The sequence below is a fragment of the Vollenhovia emeryi genome, unplaced genomic scaffold (assembly GCF_000949405.1).
Source record: "Vollenhovia emeryi isolate VEMERY1.0 unplaced genomic scaffold, V.emery_V1.0 DF939683.1, whole genome shotgun sequence".
In the NCBI taxonomy this organism is placed as follows: Eukaryota; Metazoa; Arthropoda; class Insecta; order Hymenoptera; family Formicidae; genus Vollenhovia; species Vollenhovia emeryi.
Genome location: NW_011966683.1, coordinates 12,096 through 24,841, shown reverse-complemented (window position 1 = coordinate 24,841; position 12,746 = coordinate 12,096). Strand labels below are relative to the sequence as shown.

The 12,746-nt window shown below is 44.8% G+C and overlaps 3 protein-coding genes across 3 annotated transcripts; 1 reads left to right on the top strand and 2 right to left on the bottom strand.

Moving 5' to 3' along the window:
- Positions 1–2,436: 2,436 nt before the first annotated feature.
- On the bottom strand, positions 2,437–2,751 carry LOC105556961 (the record flags this gene model as incomplete). Its single annotated transcript, XM_012004076.1, has 1 exon — positions 2,437–2,751. A coding segment is annotated over one exon (315 nt), but the record flags the coding sequence as incomplete, so codon positions are not given.
- LOC105556960 lies at positions 2,731–3,299 on the bottom strand. The gene has a single exon (XM_012004075.1). It carries the CDS (start codon positions 3,283–3,285, stop codon positions 2,785–2,787), a length of 501 nt encoding a protein of 166 aa, XP_011859465.1. The 5' UTR covers positions 3,286–3,299; the 3' UTR covers positions 2,731–2,784.
- Positions 3,300–8,193: 4,894 nt separating this feature from the next.
- Positions 8,194–8,909, top strand: LOC105556959. Its single transcript, XM_012004074.1, has one exon. The coding sequence runs from the start codon at positions 8,233–8,235 to the stop codon at positions 8,773–8,775; it is 543 nt and encodes a 180-aa protein (XP_011859464.1). The 5' UTR covers positions 8,194–8,232; the 3' UTR covers positions 8,776–8,909.
- Positions 8,910–12,746: the final 3,837 nt, after the last annotated feature.

Here is a 12,746-nt window from a genome sequence, read left to right as displayed (position 1 = left end):
CCGAAAATAAATGCTCAACTTTCAACTTAATTTTCTCAAATACACCAAAAAACACCTTCCCTATTTTTTTAAATATATTATTTCGTATCTGAACAATGTTTTCCCGCAAAATTTAGCTGCTCATACTTGCTCATTTGTTAGATAAGTGATTTGAAAGTTATGTTGATATTTCCGTAAAATTCAGTAATAAAACATCATTTTTTAAATATTATACCATTTATTTCACTTTTTTAATTACCAGTTAATGTTCAAAAATGCAATAAGTTACTCTAAATCGAAAAATATTACGGTTTACTATAAAAAAATAAGACGAAAACTGACATTTTAAGTCTTTTCCTTCTATCTCCAAGGTGTTACGCCGCAAATGATTAAACAACTTCGGTAGCCGATTCCATTACAACAAATCATTTTAAATTATTATCCATGTACTGACTTAATATTTCGAAGTACTCTATAATGCATAATTATTTGTGTTTTTACTATTACATATGTCTGAACTATAACGCACCGGGCGCAACTGTGACACCGGGCGCGCATAGACATATATATATATAGACCCAGCGTTCTGTGAGTGGAGTTGTCCGCGTCTTCTAAAGGACAGAACGATATAAAGGAAGGTGCTGTCTCCGTCACTCCGCAGGTCTGGAGGGGGAACTTTAGAAGACGCGGACAACTCCACTTACAAAACGCTGGGTCTATATATACATATGTCTATGCGGGCGCGCGGTGTAAGCGCGCGCGCGCTGATCAGCTGTTCACGCGCGAAACCGAGCGAGCGTCGAGCACGCGCGGGCCGCGTGGTACCATGGGGCCGATCGCGTATGAGCGGCCCGCGTAGCGTTAATATGAATTTATACCTGTAAGTGCAAAAGAAAATTTTGTCAATGCTGCAACGCGGTAAATTGCTTGGCGTTGAAGGAACGCTGCGCTGACCGGATTCCCATGCATCAGTCCCCGCCTGGCGGTCCTTCAACGGCAAATCTGGGATTGCCACGTGAACATGAAGTGACTCTCAGGCGGGGAAATCGTGTGCATAAAAAGTGAAGTCCGATTAGCGCAATTAATTAAAGGAGCTCGGCGTAGCCGCGCGCAAGGGGTGGCTCTGCGCGGCCACCGGCCCGAGTTGAGGGAAAATTTCACCGAAAACTTCAATGGTTAATCGTATAATTAACTAAGTACACACAACACCATACATTCACCACTGTACCTCACCTTGCCACCCCTTGTGGGGTATATAAGAGCGGGTCGCCGAGCCGAAATTCGCACTCCAATCCGGATCATCGCGGTAGACTAATCTGTCGAAGTGAGTTAGCTTAATTTTCGCGTCAGTTCGGACTTAGTGTTTTCGCGTGCGTGCGGACTTAGAATTTTCGCGTCATTTCGGACTTAGTGTTTTCGCGTGCGTGCGGACTCGGGAGATTGCGGCTCCTCCCCCTTTTTGTATTTACTACACGCAAAGCGATATTAAAACCGATCATCCATAGCCGCAGTATTTCCTTTTTTTTATTATTCATTTACAAAACTTTATTTCCTTCCCTCGAGACCCAGCGAAATCGGGAACATTTTGTCGATCGGCCGTGTACTGTCCGGCGAATTTCTCCAACGATCTTCCTCACGTCCCACCCCTCGTCGGCTAGCGCTTGCCGCTCCTTCCGACCGGCCCCTGGTTCATGGGCAAATCCTCTCCAAACGGCTCGCGCGCTGCCCACGTTCATGGCATGAAGCGTTATATAGCTTGCCGTTTTCCCTCCAATCCTGACGTTCGCCGGTCCTCGGAATAGTAGCGTCGACATAGGTTTCCTAAAACAGAAAAGGAAGATTAGCCGCCGCGCATCGAGAATCCTCGACACTAGAATTACTAATCGGAAAATTTCCTACCGGTCCGTCTCCGATTCATCACCAGGCATACCGTATATCGCGGGCAATTTGTAGATGGGCAAACGTCGTCGGTGAAGACGCGGCGCGGCGGACGGAAGGTACAACTGTGGCTGATGGCCAAGGAGTACGCGGAGGCTGGAGATTTTAACCCCTCCGTCCTCGACCCGCCTCACATCTCGGGACCAGCTCTCGTGGCGTTACCCCCGGTGGCCCCTCGGCCCTCAGCGCCTTTACCACCTCCGGCGGAATTATTCGCCCCCGCGCCCAGGGTACCCGATCAGAACCAGCGGACCTGCCCGAGTGCGAACGGCGTCAAAATCCTAAAAATAGAAAACCTGACCCAGACAATACGGCTCATCTTGCGCGAACAAGCAACCACTCAATAAATGGGCAGTCGCCCTGATACATAACAAGAAACTTACCTTTTTTGCCTTGTCTTCCCTTGCTCTCTTCTTGGCGTCCTGGAGCAAACCCACGCGACGGCACATGTAAATAACATTGACACTCGCACACACAGACAACTCTCGTTACACAGACGCGCGTGAACGCCGCCGCCCCTTACAATGCGATGCAATCCTTGTCACGATGAAACTGATATGTTGATAGCGAGTCGTCATATGAGCAGTGCAGGTAATAAGCGATGCTAAATACTTCATGGTGCTGATATGTCTTCGGATCCGTATCCATCTTTTTCAGGATACACTCCAAGTCGGCGTAGACGACAAACGGCACACGTTCCTTCCTACTGTGATTGTTAAAACTGAGCCACTTTTCCTCCTCGCTGGGTAATATGATCGCGCAGTTATTTATCTGTTGACAGTCCACGCTGTGGGCTTGCAACTTGATGTTGGAGCTAAAGTAGTGCAAACATCTGGAAAGAAAAACATGTTTTTAATATATATTTTTTCAAATAAAACAATTTTTCATAAATTTTATTGATACTATCCGATCGCAAATGTGCTTTTTGTGCTCCTTCTTGCTGAGTTGAGAACTGACGAGGCGGGATAAGTTTTTTATCCAGACGAAGTGGCCCACTTCAGCATCCCCCTGATCTTGCAGGTACAATAGGTTCACGTGCTTCTCCTTCTTCTCATCAGCGACTCGTAGCGGTACGATTGTGCGTTCACAATTGTTCTTTTCATCGATGCTGTATACATTGATGGAAATACTGTTCAATTGTTCAAACTTTTTAATACCACTTAATGTCATTGGCATTGGAACGTCTCGCAGGTTTAACACATCACTGTAATGCGGATACGACGACTCGCGCTCCGCGTGTCTTTCAGTTGGATAGAGAGCAGCGACCACTGACCACGCGAAACATGCATTGTCCATGGATTGTACGTTGATCACTGCTTTCTTTCGTTTCACCACTTCTGGCATGTCTATATGGCATCCCGCGCGCATAGGATTGCATTTGTTCACGTTAATAGTCAAGTTGAGTATACGCGACAGCGCCCACCCGCTATCACGCTCCTGAAACTCTTCGAGTTCAGCTAGAGTCGGACCGATTACGCGCGACTCGTACCACTGTTGTAGGTCCGTTGTAATAAACAGTTCATAGTTTTTGTATTTATGCTTTTATTTGCACGTTTATCAACCGCCACAAACTCTCCGTTGAACGCAGTATTCACCTTTACACAATTATAGCGCTCGATAGTGTCTCGCACATGCTCGATCACGATATCGCGAGCGTCATCGAGAAATTTGCACGGTTCAATGTACTCCGCGTTAATCACCGCACCGGTAAGCACGCGGTTTTCGAACGCGGTGTCGATCTTGCACCACGACAGTTGTGCTCTCGAAGAAGTTCCAACACCACCACCCCCGAAATGTACGAATCGTCTTTCAACTCGGCACTTGACACTCTCGAGTCGCGCGATTTGAGCCACCAGCGATTGTCTGCTACCAATGGATAGCCTTGGACGTTTGACACGGCTGTGTTCCTCTAGCCCTGCGATACACTCGTGGCATTGTTGCAGCCACCCCAAATAATCACCTAATGTGACGATCCTGTCGGCTCGCTCCACCAGATCTTGCTCTCGTTGTTCCATGTTGTCGCGCTAGCGTCTTTTCAGACTTTATATTGTCCACAATGTTTTTCTTCTCGATCTCGTATAAAATCTCCTACTGTGGTGCAGCAGGCTTCCGGACCGATTATACATTCACTGTCAGCAGCCAGGTTTAGGCGCTTGACCTCATGACTCATGCCATGGATGCGCGCAGCTGTGTGTCTGCGCTAATCATTTGTATATCGTCATCCCCCGGTGATATCTATTACATGCACGCGCCGCGGATTGCCAAAGACTTTTGTCAGCAGCCAGGTTTCGGCGCTTGATCATACCATGGAAAATAATACGTGTAGCTGTGGTATCGGTGCTAATCATGGACATCCTCAGTGATATCTAGTACATGCTGACGCAGTATATAGTGCGAGTTTAAACGCGGAACTTCCCTGACATCACGCACCTAGACAAGAAAGTCGCTGTCAGCAACCAGGTTTAGGCGCTTGACCTTATGACTCATGCCATGGATACGCGCTGCTGTGTGTCTGCGCTAATCAAAGACATCCCGGTGATATCTATTACATGCACCCGCCGCGGATTGCCTCACGCCGCGGACCTCTCCTTCCCCGCGTCGAGAGATCGCGTAGCGTCGCGGTTCTCCCCTTCCCCGCGTCGGGGGATCGCGTAGCGTCGCGGTCCTCCCCCTCCCCGCGCCCCCGCGGATCGCCAAGTGCTGCGGAATAATAAACGTAGGACTCCTCGACATCGTTCACCTTGATAAGAAAGTCACTGCCCGCAGCCAGGTTTCGGCTCTTGACCCTGTGACTCATAAGAATACGCGTCCAGGTGTTTGCGCTAAAAAGAAACGAATGACAGGTCAGCACCTAGATATCTGTTACATGTCACGTAGTGACAGGTCAGCACCTTGCGTGACGTCAAGGTCGCGTACTTCCCTCCTCCCGCGGTCCCCTCGCCGCGGAGTACCCCCCCCTCGCCCCGCTCCCCCCTCGGAGCTCCCGGGGTAGAACCGGCCTATATACCCTACTCTAAAACTTATAATCGAATTCGACGAAATTTTTACTGGGATAATATTAAATCTGATATTCGAAATTATATTTATCAATGTTTACAATGCCAAATTAAAAAATTAGTTAAAGTAAAAACCAAACAACCGGACTTCCGTTTCCGGTGTGAACGAGGGTGACACGTGCGAGAGTCGAGCGAGAATTGAGAAGGCGAGAGAGAGAGTGAGAGGAGCGAAGCGAGAGCAAGAGTGAGTGGAGGTGAGAATGTGAAGGGAGAGGGAGGAAGGGAGAGGAGGGAGATAAAGGGCGGGTGGAAAGGGATTTGAGAGAAGAGAAGATAGGAGAAAGCGAGAGGAGACAGGTTAGGGCACGGAACAAGAAACGCGGAGAGAGGTGAGAATAGTGAGAATAGTAGGAGCGGCGACAGGCGCGAGCGCCAGAAGGCGTAGAGTAGGCAGAGCATAGAGGGGAAACAGGGTAGAGAGAACGAGTAGTACAGGCAGGCCATAGAGTAAGAATAGAGAAGGAATAGGGAAGGAAATCTAGAAATGGAGGAAAACGGCGGGGAGGGTCAAGAGGATAGAATAGAATTAGAGAGAATAAAGAGAATAAAAGAAAAAGGAAGAAGCGGGAGTACAGGAACGCTAGAGGAAATATGGAAAAGGAAGAGAATAGAGTTGGATAGTAGTGGGGGGGAGGACATATTTAAAAAGAGTAGGAAAACGGAGAGATCACCGAAGGAGGGGGCAGAGGAAAGAGAGAGAAGTATAGAGGAAGTGTTAAGGGAGATGATGAAGGAACTGAGGAGAGAGGTAAGGGAAGATAGCAGAAAAATGATAGAAGAGTTGCAGGAAGAATTTAGAGAGAGGGAGAGGAAGGCAAGAGAAGAAAGAGAGAAAATAATAAGAGAAGGGAGGGAGCAAATGAAGAAGTGGATGGAGGAGAAGGAGGAGATGAAAAAACACATAGAAAGGATAGAGAGAAAAATGGAGGAGATGCAGGCAAAGAGTCAAGGATCGAATGGACACGGAGGAGAAGTAAATGAAGAGGTGAAGAAGATAGAGGGAAAGATGAGAGGTATAGAGATAAGACTAGAAAGGGAAGAGAGAGAAAAGAGAAGGAAGAATATAGTAATAAGAGGGATAAGAGGCGGAAAAGAGAAGGGTAAATATTTCCCTTTACATAGCACCCGCCAATCAACTTCCGTTTGATCTTGATGTTGACCTTGGCCCCCAAGGAGGTCAAGGTCATTGCCCATTCCCGTCGCTCATTGTTTGTTAAAAAGTTATGAAGAAAATAAGTTTGTATCGGGTTTGCGTATTTCTGTAAAGCACAATATTCTTGTGTGCGTATGGACTTACAAATGATGGAAAATTATCTGCTCTACAGAACAGTTAACCCGGGTTAAATATATACAGTTTTGGAAATTTGGAATAATCCACGCGCAATTGTTGGAAAGCATACGATTCACTAAATCAAATAAATAATTATCAGCATGGTGTTGTGAATCATAGTACTAATTTTGTGGATCCAACAACTGGTGTTCATACACAAAATATAGAGCGTGTGTGGCGTGATATGCGAGCAGCAATTCCAAAGTATGGGATATCTGAAAAGCATTACGAACATTATTTAGCAGAATTCTTATTTAAAAGGATGTATGACTTTCCTGTTCGTTTGGATACATTCTTCGATATTATGTCTCATTGTCAGATATATCCATTAAACGAAAATGTACTTGACATTGCATCATAAATATATTTTGACATACTTGTTTAGGTTTTTATGTATTTGTACTCCCACCGTTATACGGAAAAAAAGTTTGGTTTATGTGTAAGTTGCAAGTGCTTTTAGAACGGCGCGCTGCGCGCGCCCCACCCCCCTCCCGCGGCCCGCCCCACCCCTCCATCGCCCTCCCCCTCCCCTCCCTCCCCTCTCCCCCACCCCACCTGCTCTCTCTCCTCACCTTCTTCCCCGCACTTACCATAGACATAGAAGATAGAAGATAGTGACACGTTGGGAACACATACTGGGTCTATCTTTTATGTCTATGCAACTTGCCACCTTCTGTCATACCGACGATTTGTAGCGATACAATATGGGTTGCGTGGTGGGGTGGGAGAGGGGAAGGGGGAGGGGGTGGGGCGGAGGCGAGAGGGGGCGGGGCGCGCGCAGCGCGCCGTGCTAAACGCACTTGCAACTTACACATAAACGAAACTTATTTTTTTCATAACTTTTTACCAAACAATGAGCGACGGGAATGGGCAATGACCTTGACCTCCTTGGGGGTCAAGGTCAACATCAAGGTCAAACGGAAGTTGATTGGCGGGTGCTATGTAAAGGGAAATATTTACCCCTTTCTTGCTATCTCCTCCAATTTCCATCTCATCCTTCTCTGCTTCCACGTTAGGTCGTCTTCAATTCTCACTCCTTTTTCTCCTAACTTTCTTCTTTCTCTCATCAATCTCTTCTTCTCCTCCAATTCTTCTATCCGTACCACCGTTAGTTTTACTTCTCCTTCCTTTCCTTCTTCTATCCGGTAAATCCGGAAGGAGAAGTAAAACTAACGGTGGTACGGATAGAAGAATTGGAGGAGAAGAAGAGATTGATGAGAGAAAGAAGAAAGTTAGGAGAAAAAGGAGTGAGAATTGAAGACGACCTAACGTGGAAGCAGAGAAGGATGAGATGGAAATTGGAGGAGATAGCAAGAAAGGAAAAGGAAAATGGTAAAAGGGTGTGGCTGAGATATGGACGGATTCAGATAGAAGAGAAATGGTGGAGGTGGGATGAGGAAGAAGAAGTAATAAAGGATGGAGAAGGGAGGATATGGAAAGAGAAGAGGGCGAATAGATGAGGTAAGAGGTAAGAAAGAGGAAGGGAAGAGGAGATATGAGACGGAGAGGAAGAGGAAAGGAGGAGAGGGGAAGAGCTATAATAAAGGTAAAGGAAGAAAGGAAAGAGGAGGGAGAGTAGAGGAGAAAGGTGATGAGGAGGTAAGTGATAAATGTAAGAAGATACAAAGAGGAGCCAGGGAGGAGGAAGAGCAGGAAATAAAGAAAGGTAAGGGAGCAGAAGAGGAAGCGGATAGGATTAGAAGAGAGGATGGAGAGAACATAAAGTTAGCATTTTGGAACGTAGCAGGTTTGAGTAATAAGGATAGAGAATTCTGGAGAGATCTGGAGAATTAGGATGCAATAGTAATGATGGAGACATGGGTGGATGAAAAAGGGTGGAGAAAGGTGAGAGATAGACTGCCAGAGGGATTCAAATGGAGGATGCAGGCGGCAGTAAAGAAGAACAAGAAGGGAAGGGCAGCGGGAGGAATGATTTTAGGTATAAGGAAGGAGGTAGCAATAACGGATACAGAGAGAGAGGAGGAGTCAGAGGGAATCATGGTAGGTAAGATAAAAGTAGGTAAGAAGATAATCAGGGTGGTAGGACCATACGTGAATGGGGACATGGAGAAGAAGCTAAGTATACTGGAAGGTTGGATGGAGCAAAAGGAAGAGGGAGTAAGAACAATAATAGGGGGAGATTTCAATGCGAGGACGGGAGAGGAAGGGGGAAAGGAAAGTATAGAAGGAGCAGATGAGTGGGAGTTCAAGAGATGCTCGAAGGATAAGAGGATAAATAAGGAAGGAAGGAAACTGATTCAAAGTATAAAGGAAAGAGGATGGTTTATTTTAAACGGAGGAGAGAGAGGAGACAGGGAGGGAAACTGGACATACTCAGGAGGAAGAGGCGAGTCAGTCATCGACTACGTGATAGTGGAGGAGGAGGCGGAGGAGGAAATAGAGAGAATGGAAATAGTAGACAAGATTGATTCGGAGTCATCAACCAGTAGTGGTATGGTTGAAGGGGCATAGGAAAGTAAGAAGATCGAGGACGGAGAGAGAGGGAGGGAGAGGTGTATGGGATGAGGAGGGGAGAGAGGCATTCAGAGAGAAACTAGGAGAAATAGGAACAGGAGAAGGAAGATTAGATGAAGAAATAGTTGGAATGGAAAGAAGAATTAGAGAAGCAATAGAGAAGGTAGAAAGAGAGAGAGAAATAGGAAGAAGAAAGAGGAGAGGATGGTGGGATGAAGAATGCAAGGAAGTGAAAAGGATGGCGAGGAAAGCATTAAAAGAGTGGATGAGAGGAAAAGGTGAGAGGCAAGAATACAGAAGAAAAAGGAAGGAATACAAGGAGTTATGTGAAAGGAAAAAAGAAGGGAACAAGAAATTGGAGAAAGAAGCGGAAGAGGCGACCACAGAGGAAATGGTGTGGAGGGTGGTGAACGCGGAAAGAAAGAAAAGGAAGAAGATAAACGGGGAAATAGAAATGAGGCAATGGGAGGAGTATTTCAAAACTTTGCTGGGAGGAGTGGAAAACAAAGTGATATGGGGTGGGAAAAGGGGGGAAAGAACGGGAGAGGAAAAGGAAATAGAGAAGGAAGAGATAAGAAGAGTAATAAGTAAGGTGAAGGATGGAAAAGCTGCAGGAAAGGACGGAATACCGAATGAAGTGTGGAAGTATGGAGGGGTAGAATTAGAAAGATGGATTGGGGAGGTATGTAATAAGATATGGAAAGGGGAGGGATGGCCAGAGGGGTGGAAAGAAGGAATGATAGTACCAATCGTAAAAAAAGGGCAAGGAGGTAGTGTAAAAGATTACAGGGGAGTAATGATAATGCCGACGTTATACAAAATATACGCGTCAGTTTTAGCGGAAAGGATAAGGGAGGAAATAGATGAAAAAGGGATATTATCACCAACACAAACAGGCTTTAGGAAAGGGATGGGAACAGTAGACAGTATATATGTAACAAACTACCTAATCAACAGGCAGATAAAGAGGAAGGGAAAGAAATTAATAGCATTATTTATGGACCTAAAAGCAGCATATGATTCGGTAGATAGAGGGATATTGATAGAGACGATGAGGAAGAAGGGAATAAGAGAGGACATAATAGAGAGAGTAGAGGAGATAATGAGAGAGACAACAAGCAGGGTATGGGTAGGAAGAGAAGTAGGAAAGGAATTTTGGACAGCAAGAGGATTGAGACAAGGATGCCCATTAAGCGCAGACCTATTTAATATACTATTGGCAGACCTAGAAGAAGAAATGGGAAAGGTTAAATGGGGAGGGATAAAGCTGGGAGAAGGAAAAATTTACTCACTTACGTATGCGGACGACGTGGTGGTGATGGCGGAGGATGAAGGATGCATGAGGAGCATGGTGGAGAGGCTGGATAGATACATGGATGGAAAAAGGTTGGAATTGCACGTGGCAAAGACAAAGATGGTAAGATTTAAAGAGGGCGGAGGAAGGTTGAGTAAGGTGAGTTGGAGATAGAAGGGGAAGAAGATAGAAGAGGTGAAGGAGGTGAAATACCTGGGGTATGTATTACAAAGGAATGGAGGACAGGAAGCACATATAAGGGAAAGAGTAAAAAAGGCAGCAGCAGTATCAGGACAAGTATGGGGAATCGGAAAGAGAAGATTTGCGAGAAAATGGGAAAGAAGGATAGCGCTATTCGACAAACTAGTATGGACAGTGGCGAGTTATGGAGCGGAAATTTGGGGATGGAAGACGAGGGAGAAGATGGAAAGTCTACACGAGAGACACTTGAAATGGATCTTAGGAATTGAAAGATGGACGCCAGGATACATGATAAGAGAGGAGATACAGAGGGAGATGATGAAGAGCAGAGCAGGAAAAAGGGCATGGAAATTCGAGGAAAGACTATTAGAGGGAAGAGGTAGCGTGTTAGCGCAGAAATGTTTGTGGGAAATAAGGGAGAGTGCAAAGGGAGGTAGAGATATGTCAAGCTGGGAGATGGAGAGAAAATTATTTTTGGAAGAAGAGGGTCTAGATAGTAGGAAAGTAGAAAAAGAAAGGGAGGAAAGGAGAATAGAGTATGAGGAGATAGAGAGGAGGGACGTGGAAATACAGAGAGAAGAAAGATGGAAAAAAATAAGGGAGTCAAAAAGCAACAAATGGTACGGGAGATTAAGGGAGAGGGGATTCCGAGATATTTAAGGAAAGGATGGGGCGAGAGTAGATGGAGGAGAGTGTTAAGATTTAGACTAGGCAACAAAATGAAGGAAGGAAGATATTGGGAAAAGGAGGAAAAAAGAAAATGCAGATTGTGTGAGAATGAGATAGAGTCGTGGGAACATGTGTGGGAGAGTTGTACAGAATGGAGTGAAAAAGGAGAGGAAACGTGGCAGGAGGTGTGCATGAGAATGCTTGGTGAAGACGGAGAGGGCGAGGAATGGATGAGAGAGGTAGAGAGGGAGAGAATGATGAGAGAGACAGAAGGTATGAAAGAGGAGAATGAGGTGAAACGGAAGTCCGATGGGAGGAGAGGGGAGGTTGCGAGGGGGGCGCGGGAATGCGAGAGAGGAGTGGCGAGGGGGCGAGGGGTGGAGAGCGAGCGAGGGGGGGATGGCGAGAGACCGAGGGTGGAGTGGAGAGAGATAGATTGCGAGCGACTAGCGAGGGTAGAGTTGTAAAGGTTTGGGTACGTTCTTGAAAAACGCCAGTTTTGTAAGAGGTTTGGGCACATTCCTCTAAAAACGCCTTGTAATCCCCGAGGGGAAACAATAAACGCATATATATATATATACAAAAACCAAACAACCAATGATAATCACCGATACACCTTTTTCGTCTTTCGAAAAAATATCAATGGATATATTAGGGCCTTTACCTGAAAATTCCAAAGGAAATTCCTATATTTTAACAATCCAAGATCACCTAACCAAATTTTCCTTGGCGATCCCTTTAAAATCCATAACTGCTGTGCAAGTAGCTGATGCATTATTAAAATATTTCATTTGCCTTTTTGGAGCCCCCAAAATAATTTTAACAGATAGAGGAACAAATTTTACGAGCAATTTAATGAAACGATTCAGTAAACAATTCAAGATTAAGCAATATAAAACTACAGCCTTTTATCCACAAGCCAATGGAGCATTAGAAAGATCACATATAGTATTAATAGAATATTTAAAACAATATGTTAACAAATTCACTGAATGGGATGAATTATTAGAATTTGCAACTTTCTCATATAACACAAGCACACATGAATCAACTGGATATACTCCATACGAGTTGGTATTTGGAAAACTAGCCAGACAACCTTCTAGTGAAATAATTGACGATGAGAAAGAAAGAAAGTATGATGATTACACAGGCCGACAAAATTTAACGAAACTCCAGACCCTGAGACCAGACTATACTTTCCCAAAGGTTATCGGTCCGCTAAATCCGAATCCGACCTCGGAATTGCTCCATCACATCAAATTTTCGAGATATCCTAACCTCAAAGTGCAAAAAACACAGTTTTTCACTATATTCGGGGTTATATTAGGTAAGAACAGTAGGTACACTCCATCGAAAAGTTGGAAACGAATATGGCGACTTGCACAACCAACAACATGGCGGTTGTCGTCTGCTAGACAGTGATATTTCTGACATATCCTATTAACCTAACATGTGCAATATTATTTATGCCATTATTATTATTGGTTTATAAAAATATTTTTAAAGTAAAACAAAAATGAGCAATAGAAGTGGTTATCGGTGTGCGTTTGAAGATTGCTGTAGTGTTAGCAGTGGAAAAGTGGGATCAAAGGAAACTTTGTTCCGATTTCCAAAAGATCCAGAAAAGTATGTGTATTTATATTATAATTATAACATTCTAATAAATACATTATTTGTATGCTATTGCAATGAGATACATGTTATATGAGATACGTAATACATTTTGCAGATGCAAGTTATGGATAGCAGCATGTAACAAAAAAAATTTTAATATGAAGGATCCCATTACCCTATACAATAG